At 45.2% G+C, this 22,252-nt stretch overlaps 1 protein-coding gene across 1 annotated transcript in view; it reads right to left on the reverse strand.

Moving 5' to 3' along the window:
• The window catches only part of ARHGEF4 (Rho guanine nucleotide exchange factor 4), a 113,600-nt gene extending 92,884 nt beyond the window's left edge, over window positions 1–20,716 (reverse strand). Inside the window, 1 exon segment of the mRNA XM_064720571.1 lies at window positions 20,077–20,716. Within this exon segment, the coding sequence (XP_064576641.1) occupies window positions 20,077–20,263 (187 nt within the window). The 5' untranslated portion in view covers window positions 20,264–20,716.
• Between the last annotated feature and the right edge of the window lie 1,536 nt (window positions 20,717–22,252).

Here is a 22,252-nt window from a genome sequence, read left to right on the forward strand (position 1 = left end):
TGCTCCTGGCTCACAGGACACTCACAGGACACTCACAGGACAGGTTACACCTCTGCAGGTGGGTTTGCATCTCCCACCAACCAAGGTCCTACAGCACAACCAGTAAGAGTGGCACAGAGAGAACTAACACAGAGATCCACCACCCTAGCAAGAGCACCAAAATTCTTTTAGTCTTCAGATTGCTGGAACCTGTGGAAAACCATGCATGGAAAATAAGAGTCCTCAATCTCTTTCAGTATTAATGAGCAAGACCTCAGCCTCAGCACGCACAGCTACTGAAGCTGTCAAACCACAGATGAAAACATCGAGGTAAACAGGGATTAGGGCCCAGATTCATCCAACTTCATTCTACTTAAAGCTCCTAAGCTATCTAGCTCAAGGCCTTCACTAGTGGCCAGCTGCCAGGAAATACCAGAGGATTTTCCATGGCAGTGGTAGTCTTTGTGATCTAGCTGAAGTGCACCTCAGCCATCCATCCACGCTCATGACCCCAGGGACTGAACTGTGTCCTTCCTCTGGCAACATAAAAAGCTAATGACCAGCTAATTCCATCATTTGTAAGGGCTAATTGACAATTTTGAAGCAATTACATTAAACACAACATGAAAAGTCTTATCTTTTCAGACAAAAAAAAAAAATTCCCTAAACCAAGCCCCACATTTTTCACTATCTCAGTCTCTGCTGCTGAGAGAATGCACAAAATGCAGAAGTCCAGCAAAACAAATGGGCAGAACTGAATTCTCAGTGCATCAATCCCCTGTTATCACTAATAAACCACCAATTATTCAACCCACAAGTGGATGTTTCATTTTAGACATGAGATACAGTTTTTGTCTGCCACCAGAAAATGGCATTAATATAAATGAAGCACACCCCCCCTCAGGAACTTACAGCTTTGTGTGCTGCCTCCTGTATTTATTGCCTGGTCAAGTGTGAAATGGATCCCCACCACTCCCTGAATTCCTTTCTGCGTGAGCCCTGCCAGCAGTGAAATGCCTCTGCCTGCAGGACTGTGGGAGGGATGGAGGCAGCTCTGCCAGCCTGGCAGTCAGCATGTCCCCTCAGCCTGGGGCACAGGATGGAGAACACCTCCAGTGACGGAGAGACCTTCCCATCCCAGCCCCAGAACCTTGCTGGGTCACACAAACCTCCTGCCTGTCTTGCTTTGTCCTCACTTGACCCAGACTCACAAGCAACAGCTGGCACACAGCAGAGGTAAGATTATTTTAAGTCATAAATTGGCATTAACTGCAGAAATACTGATTGTCTATCAAATCTGTGTATTACAAAATTCTCCACTGGAAGCAGGCCAAGCTGTGCAGCAGGTATAGCCTAACACTGCAGTTTCCTCCCTAGTGGAAAAGTGCTCTACTGGAAATTTTCTTCTGCATGTTTGCCTCTTCTTTATACATTCCAATTAGGAGCTCCCTCTATCCCTGACCAATTAGCTCATGCCTATTTGCATTAAAATAACACTGAGAAGCTGCCCACTGTAAACCACTGGTATTTCCTGTTGATGCCACAGAAAGTCTTCATTTCTGTGCACTGAAATGCAGCTAATTTATCTTCCTGATAGCTCACACTAATTACTTGTTTGCAGAGCAAGTCACCAATTTCAAATGCTTTTCCGTGAAAGCCAGGAGATCCATAGGAGATCCATACATCAAACAGCTAAACTGGGTCTACTTCCTGTGGTTATAAGTCTGAATAAAGGCAAAGGCAATAAAATTGGATTCCAAGTGGAATATCAAAGATAGCATGAATAGCTTTGTGAAAAGTAACAGTGCATATGGAAGGCAGTGCAGGTAAGAGACACTCCCAGCTTATGCTGTGTATCACAACTGCCACTTATCAACAACTGTATTCAGCAGCTGAAGGAGGAAAACTGATTTAATCAGTCATAAGAAGAGCTAATTATACAACCCCCTTCCAGAGCATGAGGCTCTTGGAATGCAGCTGAGACACCTGATGAGAAAATCACTATTTTGGATAGATTTAAGAGTTGAGCAGAGCAAGGTCTAGTGAGTCAGAGCTAACTTTGCAGGCAAATTAGCTTTTAATTTTCAATGTCACTTTATATTATGCAATTGGTTTGGAAACTTTCTTTTTCCTTGAGATAACATCTTCTCACCTGCACACTGTTCTTTCCTGCAGGAGGTGATTTCAGTTCATGGCAATACAAGCAGAGTAAGACCCACTGGAATACCTACATTTTAATTCCAGGCACACTTCTAAGGTTTCCATTTGGAAAAGCAGAAGCTAATTGAAGTCAGCTAGGAGCAGGTTACCCTGAAAGCTGTAAAACACAAGGATTGGATCCACTTTGAGACAAAGGTCTGATCTCCACCCAGCTCTACCTTATTGACAGTTTGGCTAAACCCGAATCTGCAGCAGCTACACAGACACAGAGGGAACAGCCTTGGGCTGTTCATGGAGCAGAGTGCTGAAAGGTGCCCCAAGTCCTGCAGCCAAGCCATAGGTTTGTTATAGGATGATCTACACAGAGTTTAAGGTTCTCCAACAGAGATGGAGATTTCTGGAGAACAGGGACAATACATCTCTATGTCAAAAGCTTTCAGGAGTCCAGTAAAATTCAAGGATTTCTTCCCACATACCTTAAAAAACTCAAACCAAAATGAAAGGTTGAATTAGGAGCATGTGAGATGATGCTTAGAAATAGGAAAGCAATAATGGAGAAAGTTTTGAAGGGAACAGAGCTGTTTGAAGCTGGTGATGGACGGGTGGCAGGATGAAGAAATCTTTGTGTTCTAGAAGCTGGGAAATCCACCCACTGGAGAGTGGCCATGCAAGCAGAAAAGGTGGGAGCACCAGTGAAGGAGGAGACTTTGGATAGTGCAGGGGAGAACATGACACTGACACAGATCCAGGACATGTTACTCTTCCACACCCAGAGCACCCACCTGAAAACACCAACACCTTCAGCATTTGCTACCATCATCTGCACATTTAACTTCTCAATCAGAAATACCAACCAGACACCAAATCCCATTCTCTCTCATGTCACAAGCTGTGGGCACTGCAATAATATGGCAATTAATTCCCTGGGGACAGGGAGGTCACACCAAAACAAGACAGTAAAACATTTACCTGTTTTAACCAGAACAATTGCTTATGTGAATCTGATTACAAAGCTTTCTGTTGCACCTCATGGACAGGCTGCCCAGCCTGAAATTCTGGCTGATGGAAATGGTCCTGCAGAGCTCAGGATGGCTGCCCCATCCAGCACCTGCCAGCTGGGTACCCCTGGTGCCAGGGGAACACACTGTGTGGGACTGGAGAGCTCAGTGTGGAATGGAGCTGGGTCTGCCTGCACAGAGTGGTTTGTGTGTCAAACACCTCACCCTGCTAAATAACAGAGCTGGACTTCCTGCATTAGCCAGGCTGGCATCCTGCAATAGGGATGGTGGCATTTTTGCATTTGGCATTTTCTGCTTCTGCACCACATCAAATTTTCCACCCTGGTGTCAGGAGAGATTTCTCTCTACTTCCCCTGGAAGAAGCCAGATAAGGACAGCAGTTCTATACCTTGGTTATCTTTATAAAAAGGTTAGCTTGCCAACTGCCTTCATTTTTTTTACCAAAGGCAATGTAGAGCTCAACAGAATATATATCAAAGTTTCCAGTGATTCCTTCACCTTTTCTGCTGTGCTGTCACTTGGTATTTGCCTCAGAGGTGGTCCCAATCAAAAAGGAGACCTTTTGTTTTCTCTATATTGCCACTCTGACATACAAAAAGTTCACCAGAGAGATGATCTGAAAGCAACCAACACTTCTTCCCTGGTTGAAGTTCCTTGATCTGGAAAGATTACCTCAGGTTAGGGTTATCTGTAAAAGTCACTATGCTCCAAGAAAATGTATGTAAAAATGGCTTTTAAGGGAAAATATTTCTTCTTGAGGTCTTCCCAAACTTCTAACATGAAAAACTCTCAGGGAACATGTTTTAATTATACTCCATAATTTGTTTATTCCATTATTCAAGCAGAACCATATCCTGCAGACAAAAGCCATCCAAGGCTTTCACCCACTGTGCCCAGAGCAGCAATACAGATATGCTATCACTCTTCAAGAGAACTCCCTTCCTGGGAAGGAGAGAAATTAGAATGCACTTTATCTAACAAGTGGTATCTAATAATAAATCATGTCACCTAATAGTAATTAGATAATGGCATCTAATAATAAATCTTGACCATCTTTCTTTTCACTTGCCACAGTTAAAGGCCAAATTTACAGAATATGTTTCAGTATTTGGCTTTATCAGAGATAAACAGTAAGTTACCATTGCTGCTGCTGATGCTTCTGCATTTGTCAGTGCAATAGCACAGGTTCTGTAATTCCAATCTGCCACTGTTTACAGGGTGACCAGTTTGTGCTATGGCCACAGAACCCTGAAGGGAGCAGCAGCTTTCTCAGGCAGAACAGCTGGCACAGATATAAGCAGATAAAATATTAAGATGATGTTCTTAACATTGCAAATTTCTACACAAAATGAAAATCCTTCCCATCTGGTTCCCTTCTTACATACACAAAATAAAAGCACCAGGAAACAGATGTTTGCATCAAACCTTAAAAAAAGAAAACCAACCTTTTTTGTTCTGCTTACCTATATTTTTAAAATTCAAATATGCAATGGACAATTAGAAAGCTTGGAGTTTGAGAAGCACTAATTACAAATACATTTATGACCCTTACATGTATTGCTCATATTCAACAGTATCTGGGAAGTTGATAAACAAAAAAACCCATTCCTGAAATCTCAAAAGATTAAATCCATCAAAGCTCCTAAAAGTAGTGGATTCTGGGCAAGTCCTGCTCTGCCTTCCTACAGGGGGACCTGGAGTGCATGGTTCAGTTGTGGTGCAGGACAGGAGCTCCCTTTGCTTGCACTCTGTCCCATCTGCCCAGGCCATTGTGAGAAGTGCAGCTTTTTGTCAATGCAACCAGAAAAGACCTTCCTTCTCTGCTGTGGAATCCTTTCCCTCAGGGAAATCCCCAGGGCCTTGCCTTGGAAGGATTTACCTTTGAGTTTTCCCCACCTGGGCAGACAGAAAGGACTTCCCCATGGAGTCCTGCACAACACCATGAACCACTCCAGCTCCCCTCCCCGTATGTCCCAAATTCTCCTGGTTCCTCCTTTCCCTGTTCCCTCATTGTGGTAGCCCTGGTGGCCAGGGCAATGCCCCTTGTGCCACCCTGTGCCCCCCCATATTTAACCTTGTGCACAGCACATGGTCTCATCTTTTGTCCCTGGTTTCCCTTCATCCTGCTGGAATAAATCTACTGGAACTGACCATATCAAAGCCCTTCTGCCTCTCTTGGCTGAGCTAGCCTTGGTGAGTGTGGGGTGTGTGGGCATGACTGCTTTGCCTGAATGCTCACCCAAACAGCCTTTCCACAGGAGACTCTTATTGGGGAATAAGGTACAGGCAGAGCAACCATCAGCTAAACCCCACAGTGCTACAGTGCAGGACAGGAGCTGCCTTTACTGGCATTCTGTCTCATCTGTCCAGGCCATTGGGAGAAGTGCAGCTTTTTGTCCAGGCAATCAGAAAAGACCTTCCTTCTCTGAAGTCAGACTGGGGTGATTTTTGGATCATGATTACAAGCAGCATGGCTTTACTAAGCACGTACCAGCCTCCACGTGCACGTTTAACAGAGAGCTAAAACCCACCAAGTGCCTGATGAAATGCTCTGAAATAATCTCCCAGCACGTTCAAGATGCACAGGAGGGGGAGGAACTCCTCCCACAGATCCAGGCACTGGAGGAAAGAACCCTGCAGAGCTCAGTTCCGAGATGCAAGATGTGGCTTCCCTCGCTGCTCTGAAGTTCCTTATCTTCTGACTCTTCTTGGCACGAAGCTGAGAAGCTCCCTGTAGCAACAGGCTGTGAAAACACTCTGATCTGAGGCAAACAGATCCAACATTCTTTCTTCTATTCTTTCCCCTTCTCACAGCAGAGGACCTATCTTGGGGAAAATGGAGGGTGGCCTGGCAGCAGCAGAAAGGACACTAGGAGTGAAATCTACCAATATTATTCACTTTTACTCTCTAAGTTCATTAACTCTTCAAATTAACTCTTTAACTCTCATTAACTCTTTTCCCTTTGATAAGTGGGAAATACCTGGCTTCAGTCCCTGACATTTCCAGCTGCAATGTTCAAATGGATGTCTTCTCTTGTACCATTTTCAAAATAGCAGGTACACACAAGATCTCCCATGAACTAGAAATGCAGGGTAAAAAAGACTGGGCAGAGATGCTTGTGTTCTGCACTGGTGCTAATCAGTAGCACTCAGCTATTGGAACTGGGGATCCATCTGAGGATCCCAGCTATGTGGGTTCCTATCTTTTGATGTTTAGTAATGCTCTGTGTCCAAGCATTGGGTATTGTCCCACACAATATTAGCTCAAAACAACTCCTTCAACAGCAATGTGCCTTCCAAGTGCAGTGAAGTAGCTGAAGAACAAATATTGTGTATGCCTGAGTGCTGAGAAGAGGCCTCTTCCTTTCTCACCCATCGTGCTGATCCTTCAGTACAGAACAAAGCTGCTCTGCCGTGGATGTGTCAATACAACCATTGCCATGACAACAGCCTGGGATGTGCCAAATATAGACATTTGACTTCAACAAACAGAGAAGGAAGAGACACATGACTAGAGGGTGTTCTGCTCACTGCATTTAAACCCAATTCCTTCCTGATGGCTGTGGATAAACACTCAGAGAAGAATTAACGGGGCCCTTTGGGATAGCAGTGCTCTGTCAGTCTCATTTCTGCCCCTGCAGAAGGCAGGGAACCAGCTGCCTGCCTTCACCCTAAGTTCTCCAACACAGAGCCCAACAGCTGAGCTGCTCTTCATCATTAACTGCTGACAAAGAAAGGCTTAAATTTTGTTTCCTGCCCTTGTTTTTAAGGAGCTGAGGTTCATACACTCACTTTATTTCACCAGCCTTGCTTTAAAGATAGAAGACTGCCATAAGCAAAGACAACTAAAGTCACTTCAGAAGGTTTCAGCAGCATTTTTCTTCTAGCCAAGTGAGGTTCCCACAGCAGGGAGGACTCCTGTAGAGCACTGCAAGCAGCTTCCCTCAGTGCAGAATATGACCTGAGGTCCTGGTGTCAGCTGCTGCCTTACCACAGAATCATCACAGAATGGTTGGGATGGAAAGGACTCAAAGCTCCCCTAGCTTCCAGATCCTGCCATAGGCAGGGATGCCACCAGTCAGGTCAGGCTGCCCAGGACCCCATCCTGTCCATGTTGTAAGACAAAACCTTGCTCTTCTTGTTGCACTGTAACATCATTCCAGCACAATGATGATCTAGAACCACAGTGTGTGTGAACTGCCCTGCATTTTAACGTCAATCCATTTAAAATAGTTAATTAGTGAAAGACCACTAAAAACACTTCCAGCACAGGGCCCTGGATCCCGAATCAGAGCTATGTAGGGAGCAGGAAATTCCAACCTGCAGCAGAGTTCAAACTCTTTCTGTGGCCCTTGTAAGGTACTTGGAGCAACGTTTTGGTCTATGGCCCAGCTCTGTTTGCCTTTTGATTATCTTACAGACAGCACTTAGCAACCCACACAACTCCCCTGTATTTAGGTTTTATAGGAGAGCAGAACAGAGCAGGAATGTAGGTAATGTGCCTGCCTGCCACAGAGAGCACACAGAGTGTGTGCCTGCCAAAATCCCTTTCCTCCCAGCACTCCTATCCAGCTCCAGAGTCTGTGTCAAGGAACTCCCAAAGTCTTGCTGCCTCAGGTGCTTTGTCAAGAAGAAAGCAGTTGAGTTCAGTGTTTCCAGGAGAAAGCCCTGTTTTAATGGCAATGCTTTAAATTGTCCAAGGAAATTGTTAGATCAAAATCCTTTGAGCACAACAGGCTGAGCAATGAGAAAAGATATTCACAACCAAGGGATGTTGTGTTTAAATGAGGTTATCCAGGGAATTTACTCACAAGGGCTCATTCTAACAAGCACAATGGCCTCTCACACAGATTCCTGGGATTAATAATTAGAGTATTGCAGCACTAAACTGTAGGCTGTTGTGCCCAATATGGCAGGTCCCTTCTGTGCTATGACTTGTTACTTATGGAGTGCTATAAATAGAGGGACTGAATGAGCCTGTACACAGTGCAGAAACCACATACAAGGCTTGACAGAAGAGCACACAGCCTCAGTGCTTTCTAAGGATCCTCCAGACAAGGCTCCACCTTTGCATAAACTATTTGTACAACCAGATCCCTCCCACATGTGCACCAAAGCCTGGCCTGACACGTGCCTGAGGCCATGGTCCAGCTGCTATCTGACATTACTCTCAGAAAAACAAAACCAGCACTGGTCAGGTGCTCACACCCCATGTCCCACTGGCAAGCTCTGCAAGTGCAGAAACATGCAGCAAGAGGCCACAACACCCTACCACAAACACACAAAATATCCTACACCATCAATTCATACCCTAAAAGAATTAAGTGCTGCTTCAGAGATTTGGGCACCAAACACTCTCTGTACAGGCACTAATGAACCATCAGCTACAATGTCTGCTGCAACCAAGCAACTCTGACCTGTCTTGGCTCCTCAAAGCTTCCTCTCCAGCTATGTGCTCAGCTGATCAATAGGAACAACTGAATGAATCCTGCAATGATCCAACCATCAGGATTAAGGCAGGAAAAATTTCCTCCTGCTTTGTGTTTTCAGAAAATTTCATTTCCCTACCTGCCTTGCCAAAGAAAGCACTTGACAGATAAAGCTACAGATGTGATACCAGCTAGTCATTACGGTGATTAGGAGTCCAGAAAAACACACCACATTCAACTCAGCCAGGACTCCAGTGCAAAGGAGACTGCAAGGAACACATGGATGGTCCTGGAGTGGGTCCAGCTAAAGGTCAGGTGTGTTTAAGGCACTGGAGCCCCTGACATACACAGGGAGGCTGAGAGAGCCTGGGGAAGAGAAGGATCAGGGAGACCTGAGCAATGTCTATGTACCTCATGAGGGAGGTGTAGAAGACAAAGTTAGACTCTGACCTTGTAGCCAATAAAAGGACAAGAAGAAATAGATATAAACCAAAATACAGTAAATTCTATTCCAATATAAACTTTTTTTACACTAAGGGTAGCCACAGCCTGAAAGAGGTTGCAGAGTCTATTCCTGGAGATATTCAAACTTGACTGTTCATGCAGGTGACCCTGGTTAGAGCATTGGAGTAGGACTAGACAGCCTCCAGGAGTGCCTAAAGCATTCTGAGATTCAGGCTGTTTAGAAGCCCTCAAGCAAAACTAGAAACTTCTACAGCAGGTAAAATTTTCAGGGGTAGCTCAGGGCAGAGGATGCTTCAGCTCTCCAGGACTCTGGAAATTCAAACATAATTAAAGAAAATCAATGTCAATCATGCAATTCAGCTTCCTTGCAGAGTCAGGCAGAGGGAAACTTCCATCCTCCCTGCTGCCTGATCAGAGAAGGAAAAGGATCAGAGAAGGAAAAGGATCAGTGCTCCAGCCAGCACAGCAAACCACACAAGCCAAGCTTCCATTAAAAATATTTGTCACAAGTTTTGTAAGCAACAAAAAGAAGTTACCCCTGCTCTCACCTGCTTCCAGTTTGCACATAGCCAAGAATCATCTTCCTCTGAGCCCTCAGGAATTGCTGAACTGCCCCTTCTTTGCTTGGTATGATAAAGGAATTGGGTCACAATCAGCTGTAAAGTTGAAGCACTGGTGCCACTGCAAGTCAGTGAACACCTCAAGAGAAGTGTAAAGGAGAGGAATGGGTGCCTGGTCCTCTACAAGTGGGCAGAATGGTTCTCCTCCTCTCTATATTCCCAAAAAATCATCCTCTGTTTTTTCTTATTACAACTGGAAAAGTCTTTGCAATCAAGGTGACTTTGAAAGAGAAGGAAGGAAGGAAGGAAGGAAGGAAGGAAGGAAGGAAGGAAGGAAGGAAGGAAGGGAAAGGAAGGAAGGAAGGAAGGAAGGAAGGAAGGAAGGAAGGAAGGAAGGAAGGAAGGAAGGAAGGAAGGAAGGAAGGAAGGAAGGAAGGAAGGAAGGAAGGAAGGAAGGAAGGAAGGAAGGAAGGAAGGAAGGAAGGAAGGAAGGAAGGAAGGAAGGAAGGAAGGAAGGAAGGAAGGAAGGAAGGAAGGAAGGAAGGGAAGGAAGGAAGGAAGGAAGGAAGGAAGGAAGGAAGGAAGGAAGGAAGGAAGGAAGGAAGGAAGGAAGGAAGGAAGGAAGGAAGGAAGGCACCTGAGAGGAAGACAGAATCCCAGGTTGCAGGTCCCACCTTTATTCAGAAAAACCCCCATGTATTTGGCCAAGCAGCCTTTCAGGACTTGGACACAGCAGTGCTCACACTCATCTGCATTTGTGATTTCAGAGACATCAAGAATGATTCAGATGAATCAAGACTAATGACCTGGCCATAATTAATTCAGTGTATTTTTAAATAATTCTGTTCAAGTGTCAAGTCACAGGCTTGAAACACTGTGACATTTCTTTGTCTTACCCTTGGAAGTACTTTTTTTCCTTCTGAAAGACAAGTTCTCCAGATCCGAGGAGTTATCTGGATTAGACAATCACAAGTGGCTGCCTAAAAGATGCATAGGCTGTCCTACATACAATTACTTTGGAGATTTTCTCCAGTGGCTCAAAAATTATAACCAAGTGGCATCTGGGGGCCAAGCAGAAGTCTCAGCCATGCAGGGTGTGCTCTCAAGTGAGCCAGAAAAAGCAGCATGAACACAGGTGAGCATTATATCACCAACTGTGACTATGGATTCACAGAAGAAAACTTGACCAACCCCCAGAATTCAGCCTGGGCAGAGAACTGACATAAGACACCATGAAATAGGACTGCCAGGCCCTAGATTTATGACAGCATAGAGATTGTGGTGAAGCTCAGAATTGGGACCAAAAATAGCCCAAATTAAATTATTTTGCGCTCTCCAAAGAGAAATGACATATCCAATCAACAAGTTTCAGTAGAGATGGGTTCTGCATATTTTTAATTTATTCAGGCTTTTAAGGTTGATAAGAATGCCACATTTCAAATTGATCCAAATCCACTGTTTGGGGGGTATTAGTAACGCTGTGTTTTCATAATAAACTCTCTTAAAAGGTTTATTGTCAAAGCTTCTTTCAGGCATGCAGAGAAGGTTTTTGCCCTGAGCAGGATGTGCCATCAGTGACCTCGAGCTGACACACAGCTCTGCTCAGGGACAGGGCCCTGGGAGAGTCAGCAGGAGCTGTGCCGAGCCAGGGCTTCAAACATCAGCTCCAGCACCCAGACTGATATTCTCTTATCCAGGTCACTCTGTATGGGCAGAAACTGTGCCAGTTTTCACACAGCAGGATGTGCACAGGAGCCCCACGAGCAGCTTGGCTGCTGTAGGGCTGGGAACAGCCCAGTGCCCCACTCTGGGACTGTTCACCTGCCTGCAGCCCCCTGCTGTCACCCCCCAGCTGGTGACACCTCCCAGCTGGCACCCAGCTCACCTCTCAACACTGAGGAGTGTGTCTGGGACAAACCCTGACCTGGCCACTGGAGCACACAGGGCTGCTGTGATTCTCCAGAGCTGCATCGTGTCCCAGAGCAGGGACAGTGTGACAGAGTGTGTCACTGTGTCCCAAAGCAGGGACAGTGTCACAGAGTGTGTCACTGTGTGCCAGCCCAGGGACAGTGTCACAGAGTGTGTGACTGTGTCCCAGCCCAGGAACAGTGTCACAGAGCAGGGACAGTGTCACAGGGTGTGTCACTGTGTCCCAGCCCAGGGACAGTGTCACAGAGTGTGGTCACTGTGTCCCAGAGCAGGGACAGTGTCACAGAGTGTGGTCACTTCCCTTGATGCCTCAAGGAGCTGGAGCAGAGGCTGGAAGGAGTTCAGAGCAATAAAGTGCAGATTTATTGATATTTACTGAGGTGCCTTCAGAGGCCTCACCCTGGCAGTACCAGAGCCACAGTCCTGGCTCTGCCGTGGGGGCTCCAAGGTGGGAGCAAAGGAGGGATTGGCCATGAGATCTCACATTTTTATAGGTTTTAGTCCATTTGCATACAGGAATTAACTGCCCAGTTAACAGCTTCAAATGATGAAGTTTCATCCCCTTGCTTGCCTGCCCACCCTCCTCTCTTCACATTGCTCATGCTTTGGGCCTGAAGTTTGAGGAGATTGTCCTTGAGTCCCCAGCTGGAATAGGATTGTTTTGTCTCCAGCACTCTGTGCAAAGATCCCAGTGACACTTAAATAAAGCCAAGAGCTGGACACCAACACAGAACAGAAACACTTAAACCCCAAGGTGTCACCCTGAGGGCCAGCAGGGGAAGTCACAGCTCCAGCAGCCCTTGGGCTCAGCAGTGACACTGATTCTCACTGCCTGCTGCCCCTTCCTGCCACAGCTGGGCCCTGAGCTCCCCAACAGCTCAGGACAGGTTTGTTTAGATTCAGTGATTATGTAGGCAGCTTCTCTTCCTTTGAACTCATATCTGCCTTGGCATTTGTAAAGATCCCTGCAATAGGAATAGAATAGCATTACAGGGAGCAGAATCATGTTAATGGCAGCTCCCAGAACAGGGAGCTGTAGCCAGTACATGCACAGGCCCTGCTTGTGGCTTCCTTTGCCTCTTAGAACTCTCCATGCACTGCAGTTTCCCAATGCCAAGTTTTCCCTTTTGCAAGTTCACCCCAGCTGGGTGTGATTGTGGCTCACAAAGAGCTGAGGGCTCCTCACACCTGGCCTGGAAAGGGTCCATTGGCCAAGGGAGAGCAGAGTAGCTCAATCCTACCCATTCCAACAGATCACTTTGTGTTAACACTGAATTTCTTAGCTCACTGCCTTTGCCCTGCATTTTCAGGGACACTTCAATTTTTTTAAAAAGTGCCTAATTCAAAACTACCTAATGGGAACTATTTCCATTAGCCAAAAGGGAAACTTTGCAATTTCATTCCCACATAGAAATAAATCTCTGCCAGCTGTTTTGAAAATGTCATTAGTCTTATCTTCCTTTATTCTCAACATGAAGCATTCCAATGCCATTATAATATTTTTTTAAAGAAAATACATATTTTGTTGTTAAATCTAAGTTCTGCATTTACCTCATGGTCCTGACACAAAAGCTTCTTTTACAAGTTATTTCATAAATACTTACATATAATTTACCTTTCAAAGCAAGAGGATGGTACCATATACCTTAACAGCACATCTGAAATGGATTTCAAATTATTATTTAGGCATTTATCAGATCCTTTAAGAGGGGCTCTAAAAGAAACCTTATCCATTGGGAGAGAAAAAGAATATAGAGCCCACACCTAGAAATTCTTGTTTTTGAGAAACCTCACTGAGGAATGTTCTAAACTTAACTAATTAATAACCTTGTGTGTATGTATATATTTATATCTGTGCATGTATATATATATATACACACACACACACTTTCACTTAAACATGAGATAAAATATAACTCAACAGATAAGAACAAGGAGGATATTCAGAACAATTGTGCACTCAGCTGCCTTTAGCACTTGATTTCCCTCCTCTTCTGTGACCACTTGCCAGCCCTCACCCTGCTGGAGGCCACAGAATGCAGGAATCAGCTGCACTGGGGTGATGCATTAGAGCATCCATAAGCACTCCCTGGGATACAGCACAACTTGGAAATGGCTCAATTACTCCAGCAAAGCAATTACTCTGTACTCCATGGCAAAAAGGAAAAGAAAAGGTTTATTTGAGCTCTTATGAGCCAACATCATAGTCCAGGGAATGTCTTGCTCCTTGGCTAGCAGAGACTGAGAATAACAGCAGCAAAGCTCGCTCTCTACCTGTTTAGGCAAATACACCCCCAGGGATATTTGTAGTAAGAGCTGCCAACACTTGGATGTTCACACAATGTAATCCAAGCCACTAACCAGGTGCAAACCATGTTCCTCTCAGCTTACACCAGCTACTGTCTCACTTTCATGTGCAGACACACATTCCTAGGAGCAGCTTTTTGAGAATGGCACAGCCACTGAAGGCACTCTATCCAAGACAGCTCATCTGAGACTTTGGGCCTGCTCAGACCAATGTCCTGTGCAGTCCAGCACACTCAGCTCATCCCGGACACCTTTAAACAAATCACTGAACAAGTTAGTGTGTTTAACAAACACCAGGCCACAAAAGGATTGTGAGATGAGACAGGACTCTAATTAAATTAGAAGCCTCCACAGATAATTACTGACACTCAGAAGAGGGCTATATTTCTCTAATCCTTCACAGACACTTCCCGTGATCCAGAAGAATTGGAGAACAAGACCTTAGTAGGGAACAAGCTCAGTTACAGACAAGCTTTGTCATTTAAAGGCCACATCCCAATGGCACAGGACAGGCAGGACTGTTCCCTACATTGTTTAACTGAACTAATTGCTAAGCAGCCATGGCAAAGCTGCATCTTGTGTAGGCAGCAAGTTCACACATCCTCTGTGACCACTGGGCACAGACATTGTTTGCCAGCACATGCTCTCATCTATTCTTGCTGGGTTTTTTACCTACATGAACCAGCCCCAGATAACACAAATTAAAAGGAATGGCCAAGTTTCTGCCAGCCCTTGGGTGTCTGCCTAAAGGCAGAGAAGGAAGGAAGGGTCAGGTAAGCTCCATGGCAGCTCCTCATTCCCCTTCCCTTCACTCTCTTGGGCCATGCTGGTTTCCTGCTGCAAGGGCTGTGATGCTGCAGCACTGAAATCAGGTGCCTTAAAGCTGCTTCACATCCATGCAGAAAAATAACAGCAATTGAAGTTGGGATAAATCCCAGGAAAGTGCTGGTCTGAAAGACTACTCTAAATGTAAGTGAATCTTTGAGAAAATACAGCCTCAGGAGTTGTCATATTCCTCAGCAAAGGGAACAGTGATCACAACCTAAATGTTCTTCATGGGAGCTGTTTTGAAGGCAGAGAAGGCAAAGGATGAGGATGGCGTACCTGTGACACCTGGGGAAGTATCACAGGCAGTGTTCCAAAGATTTATCTTTCCCTGCTGCAAACACAGCATCAGCAAAGATGGGAATGTTTATTTCTGATAGTGACAGGTGCTAATCTGTGCCTCACAGGGACAGGAGAATAAGCATTTACTCCTTTTGAAACAACACAAGAAAATCTCAAGGGAAAATCAACTAGAACCACCCCCAATACATTAACATGCAATTAGAGCTCCAAAGTAGCTGAACTTACAAAATCCAGTTCTGCTGAAAACAGAGGTACAGAAACCTGATTAGATTTCCTACCTATATTAACACTATTTTTATTCCCTTTAATGGAAAACATTATGCTAGAGGATACTTTTCACTGAAAAAACCATTTCTGTAAGCATACTAAATGTGTTAGGTGGCCAAGTTTACACACAGTTAGCATTGACTGAGATTCCCTTTACTGGAATGAACTCAACCACTTACTAATATAGATGCCCTCACTATTTGAATGTGATGCCAAGTCACAGCTCAGCAACACTCAACACTACTTGGAAGATGCATTTTCAACTAAGAAATATTTACTTAAGCTTTAGGGCACTAAAAAAAGCTCATCCAAGAGATGTGCATCTTGTAATTCTTCCTCAAAAGTTCAGGATTGCCCTTAGGTATAACCTTACCATACAGTCACCATTACAAATTTCATCTACACAGAGGAAAAAACCCAAGTGAATTTAGCATGGATTATTGTTTGTTTCTTCTTAAATCCATTGATTATTGTTCAGAAGATGAGTGGGAGTTATTCTGGCAGGTGACAGGAGATATATGAGGGAACACATGGGACATGTCAGAGTGCAAGCAATGAATCCAGCTGAAATATCCTAGCTCAGGATTTGCCAAGGAAATGGTGCAACACAACCTGGGGATGCTGCACTGGATGCTCTGAGGCACTCACTTCTTTCCCTTCCTGCTCTCCTTTGGATGCATTCTGAAGCAATTTGAACCTTAAATCAATCTCCCCTTGTGTGACCTCTAACTCTTGCTGACTGAGTGACCCTAGAGAAAGAAGGATCAGTGGAATTATGCCCTGCAGTCCATGAACACAGCTGAAGACATCAGCACCAAAAAGACAGGGCTAGGGGAAGAAAAAGGAAAAAGAAAAGCTCAAAAGAAAATCTCTAGCCAAACAAGAAAGACTCAAAGCATTTGCCACAGCTCTATTACTGGCTCTCTCATCATCCACAACAATGAAATGAATGACTTGGAAAAAACCTTCCTAAAAAACCACAATTTTCTTTTTAAGCTCTGAATGAAGAAAAAAAACCCCTCCACACCCATGCTTCATGTTTTCATGTTTGTTTAAAGGCCATATTCCCAAGGGCAGGAGATGAGCATATCTGCATATTAGGAGCCACAAATCTTGCAGAGGCTCACTGAAGTGGAGCCTGTACAATTAAATTGCTACATGTGCACAAATACACAGAGGATCCCAGGGAAACTATGGCAACCACTACTCCTCCAGGTTGTGATTCCTCCTTTGTCCCTACCTTTCTCTGCTCTTCCAGTCCTTCCCAACTTGGACAAGAAAAAGAATAAACAGAAGTGTTAATGAGCTCAGGATTGGACCTGCAACAAAGGAGCTGGAGAGGCAAAGAGAGCTGCTCACAGGCTTGAATCTGGAAACATCCTCAAGGAAAAACTTTTCAGTGGAGTTGTACAACAGTGATGAATGGGATACAGGCAGCCCTGGGGTACAAAGTCCTGCCTAGGAAACCAGGCTAGAGCACCCAGAGTGCCACTGGAGCACTGGCACTAAAAGTGACTTTTAATCTGGATGCCTTATGGGGTTTTGGCCAGCTGAGATACTTACAGCCTGATTTTCAGAATTGCTGAGCCACCCCAGCTCCCAGTCCTTTTCTCTCAGGGGACCTGCACCGGGCTTGGACACTGCTCATAAGTATTTAAAAATAGCAAGAATACTGTCTAAGTATCAAATATACCTTTTTATCTATCCTAAATCATGCTTTGAAAGTCTTTTGGGCCCCTGTGAGGGTTACTGATGTTCGCAAAGTCCTCTGGCATTCTCAAGTGGAGAGCCTGGTAGAAGAATAAAGCATTCCTTATTTTCATTTTATTTATTTCATTCCTTATTTTCATGTTTCTGTTTAGCTTCAGGGAGAAGGGCCTTCTCATGTAAGGTAGTGTTTATTGACATTTAGACCAGAAATGCCACTGATACTAAAAAACAGCAGATTTTTTTCACTTCCTATAAGCCTGAACCATGGGGGTTTTTGCACAGTTGTATTTCAAGCAGCATTTGCACACAAGTTTATGCTGTAACAACAGGTCTTTTCTCTTTCAACTGTCACATTTAGCTTCCCCTCTTGATCAATATATTACAACAAGGCCAACCCCAAACCAAAAGGAATTGCATATTTCATTACTGACTGCAGAGGAAGATAACAAACCCAAGACAGTTTTTGCTCCTGTGAACCTCAGAAAACTCTGTCTTTTCTACACAGGGGATGTCAGTTTGTATTTCTGAAATCACACACTGTCAAATGTGTGCATACATAAGCACACATACATCTCTGCCTCTTCACTTCCTTGGAATCTAAATTATCTAAAAGAAAAACTCCAATGGATGCATTCCAATCGTACCTCCCACCTTCTTTTCACCTCCACATTTCAGTCATTTAAATCTGGTTCATTTCTAATTTCCCTGAAGTCAGACAGCAACAGACTCGGGATAAAGACCCCTAAAGAAAAAGTGATGTACACAAGGGGAAAAAGCAAAACCCTCTCTGCCAAGTGCACCTGTGCAGCCTTAAGCACATGCAGAATCCCTTTCAGACAGGGAGAGGGACTGACTCATCCCTCAGACCTTTTTTAATGAAACTTTTTAGTGTTTCCATGCAGTCTGTACTCTTTTTTCCCCCCTAACTCCTTGATGTATCCCATGGAAAGATGCTGGAGGCTCCCTGCTGCTCTGAGAGGACATTGCCACACATTTTAGTTGCTGCTTCTCTCATGCATTGCCAGCTGCTACTGCTCCTGCTGGGCTTTTTTTTTTTTTTCCTTGGGTTTTCTGTTTGGGTTTTTTGGTTGGTTTAAACAGCGTATTAAATTTTACCATTCAAAAATGTTACTTAGCACAAGCTTTTAAGAAATTCTGCCTCACTCCTCAGACAGGCAATTGATGGTGGAGAGGAGCAGTTCTGCCACAACTTCCTAAGTTTAAGCCAAAGGAGAATTCTGACAGCGAAGAATCAAAACAAAATAAATTTCTCCTAGTGATCTATTTTTCTCAAAGTTTAATTCTAATTCTGACCTGAATTGTATTAGTAGTTAGAGACAAACTGCTCAGAAATCTTTTACCATGAGAAGACACCTACCACACAGGCAGCAAGTAGTCTGAAATGCAGTGATCTGCTTTTATTATTGTATTTATATATCAATACTGTAATTATGAAACTTCATTTGGTTTTTCTCTGTCCTCAGTCTGTCTCCATACCATTTTCTGTTCCATTTCTTCACATCTCTGTTTTTCCTGCTAAATGCATGTGGCATCCGCAAAATGACACCATGCCTCACAGCCTTGGGAGCAAGACTTGTGGAAATGAAAGAGCATTTAGAAAAAACAGACAATTTCAGAGCCTGCTTCTGCCATCAACCTCACCTCTTCTGTATCACTGTACACCATTTGTTTCAAGTGACCTGATTAAGCCCAAGAATGCTTCCAGGGAGGGCAGCTGGCAGCAAACCCTGGGACACAGAGGGGATGGAGCCACTGCTGCAACCCCACACAACTCTGAGCAGAGTTTGCACAAAGACCCTGTGCCACGCTTACACTTCATGCCAATGTCAGAGCATGCTGGGGTTAACCTGCACTCCCAGTTACAGGAGCAAACAGCCACAGATGTAACTGAGAATGCAAAAGCACATCATCTTGTACCTGCAGCCCAAATCTTCCCCCAAAACAGGGCACCAATGGCTTGATCTCTCAGCTTTTTCCTGTCCCTGGACTCTCAGGATGGAAGGTGGGTGGAAATCAGGGAGACTGGGCACCCTGCTGTAGCCCTTTCCTGTATGGTTGTGCAGTTGCTCACACTTCAGCACAGACTCCAGAGCTGCAATGGAGATTTTATTAAACAGCTCTGAATCTACAGCAGCAGATGGAATGATAAAACCTTCCAATAATTAAAAGTACACACAACTAAAGCAGATTACACAGAACTGCACCCTAAATTCTTCCCAAGCCTTGATTCTAGCTGGTAGCACTGGGTATTTTTACTAGGGAAATGGCAGTCACTGATGGCCTTGAAGGCACTTGTCTGAATTTATTTAAGAGAGGAACTAATTTACTGCAGCTCTATTAAAAATCTCTCTAAACAGCAACAGCTGAACAGCTCAACAGTCATTGGCCAGTAACATCATTGCCAGGATCTTTTGCTAGGATTAGTTGGGAATGAGAAAGCTTCTTTACTATGCTTGCAGTTCAAATATTCAAACCCTAAACAGGCACATCAGTAACTAAAAACCAGAATGCCAGATCCAGACAGGCTAAGCGAGAACAGGTCCAGGCTACATGAACATGCCTCCAAGATCTCTGGTTCAGAAAGACATTAAATAATGGATGGGAAAGCAAAAAGTGAACTTGAGCAGCTGGCTCAGGGAACTGCCTTTCCCTCCTTCAGTGCACAGCAGTGCAACCCTACCTCGCTCTCATCTGCTGCACAGCACTCGCCTGGGCATTTTCTAGAGGCAGTGATACTCTGCACTGGAATTTACACAGAGAAATATCAACTCTATGTGATTACTCTGAAATGAGAAATGTTCCAATAGGCAAGGACAGCTGTAATCAGGTAGAAGCCTACACGCTGTTTCCAAAGCCATTAAAACCCTATTTCTTCCCTCCTGACTTAAGAAGTCTATCAAGGGTCTGTGCTGTTTTGGTTTAGGTTTAAGTCTGCAGAGGGTATAGCTAGCAAACACGGAATGCTTTGGTTGTCTCTCCAGATGAAGATACTCCAGAAGGTTTCGTTCGGTTCCTCAAGGTCAGTGCAATATCATCGAGTAGTTAAAAAAAAAAAAAAAAAAAAAAAAAGGAAAAAGAAAAAGGAAGAGAAGAGCCCCTTACCTGTGGCAGAGTGCAGACTCTCCAAGCTCCAGTACCTGGACAGGACGCCTCTCATGCCACCACCACCACACACCACCCCGCTGCTGTCTGAATCGGAGCCCGGCGAGAGCCCGGAGCTGCCGCTGCTGCTGCAGTTCTCGGCACTGTGAGCCCCGCTGGACTCGCTGGGGCACTGCTGGGTCCTCATGCGGGCGAATGCCAGGGGGAGCCGGGGGCTCCAGGGGGCTGCGGCGGGGAGCGGGCAGGGCACAGCGAGCGGGCAGGGCAGGGAGAGCGGGCAGCGCTCTGCGGAGCCCTCACAGGGCAGCGGGAGCGGGAACCGCTCTGCGGGGAGCGGGCGGCGCTCTGCGGAGCCCTCAGAGGGCAGCGGGAGCGGGCAGTGCCGGCGGAGCTCTGCGCTGGGTGCCGAGGCTCCGGCAGAGCCCTCACAGGGCAGCGGGAGCTCTGCGCTGGAGCCCTGGCAGTGCCGGCGGAGCTCTGCGCTGGATCCCTGGCAGCGCCGGCGGAGCTCTGCGCTGGATCCCTGGCAGTGCCGGCGGAGCTCTGCGCTGGGTGCCGAGGCTCCGGCGGAGCCCTCACAGGGCAGCAGGAGCTCTGCGCTGGATCCCTGGCAGCGCCGGCGGAGCTCTGCGCTGGGTGCCGAGGCTCCGCTCCGCTCGCCTCGGTGCATCCTGACATCATAGGGGTCCGCTAAGGAGGCTCCCTCCGAGGCGGCTCCGCTGCGCTCGGCCGCAGCTTCCAGCGGCTGATTTTTATTAAAGCCGATTTCAAGGCATTAAGGAAGCAAGGGGTGAGACAGAGATCTCTCCTCCTAATTTAGCAGGACTGTCAGATTAAAAATAAATACGTGGAAATAGTAGAATTTCATGCGTTTTAAAAATGCCCGACTGAGAGAGACCTTGTGTTATCTGCATCCCCTGAGAACTCAGAAAGGATTTAACATATAAACTAATCGTGTTTTGAACTGGCTGCGGCTGCTGCTATTAAAAAACTATTTTTGTAAGTACTCAGAAAAAGAATTCAAAATGAAATTAAAGCCAGAAAAACACAGACTGAGATTTGGGAAGATTGCAGCTGGGAGTTTTGAAAAATCATTTAGCATCCACTTCCAGACTGCAGACCTGGTATGATCCCTAGTTCCATGTGTAATCTTTGCAAGAGACCTCAGTCCCAACTGAAACAGCATCCCCGACTACCATTTACTAGGAATTTTTATATTCTCATTACCTAACAGGAGATTCTCTGTATCCCTGTTAGGTATATAAGAAGGATCCTGAAAGAATCCCAGTTTCCTGGGAATGCAGAAATATCTGTGTACTTTAACAGCTTTGAGGCACCACAGAGATTTTGTAATAAAGGACATTCCTGGGCTGCCACTCTGCTCAAAGACCTTGCAGACAGCAGATTTGTCAAACTACTAAAATAATTCAAGAGTAGCCACATGGTTTGCACACTGTGCAGCAGAAGGGAGTGTGAGACCAGAAGTAGCTTGGTTCAGTGTGGGATTACACAGGCCAGGTGAAAGTTTAGCCAGGTGAGACTGCAAGTGGGGTTGGACCAAAGCAAAGGAGATCAGCTCCCCCAGCACAGGTGGGAGAGGGACAGCCCCAAGGAACTGCTCCTGTCACATGGGGAGTGAACGTGGCTCCAGACACCCAAATCCAAACCCAGGAACCCAATTTCACACAAGAACTGAAAATGCTTATTTTACAATTTGCCTGTAAGGTGGCTCTTTGCAAAGTAAATAAGGCCATCACAGCTTGTTGCAATAGACACCCCTTTGAGCTGCCTCACTATCCATGCAGTAGCAGAGTTATTTCAGTGTAGTAAGACTTCTGGTTTACTGAGTATTTCCTAAAAGGAAAAAAATGTCACACTCCATCACTGGAGAATATCACAAAGCACCCAATAATGCTGAACGAACTTCAATATTTCAGCTACTTTTCAAAAGAATGGTCTCTATAGCAGTAAAAAAATTAAAAGAAAATTACATTTCTGGTGATCTGTAACAAAATAATTCCTTCAATTATCTTCTGAATGAACCAAATTATCAAATACTTCCTAACAGAGAAATGGAAATCTGTTCTTGATTTGAGTGCAGTGTAACTCTTCTGCATTGATCTGGCTCTTCCAGAACTGTCTGCATTCAAGTACATCTGGAGAGAAACTCCTCTTG

Source organism: Zonotrichia leucophrys, chromosome 9 (assembly GCF_028769735.1).
Source record: "Zonotrichia leucophrys gambelii isolate GWCS_2022_RI chromosome 9, RI_Zleu_2.0, whole genome shotgun sequence".
Lineage (NCBI taxonomy): Eukaryota > Metazoa > Chordata > Aves > Passeriformes > Passerellidae > Zonotrichia > Zonotrichia leucophrys.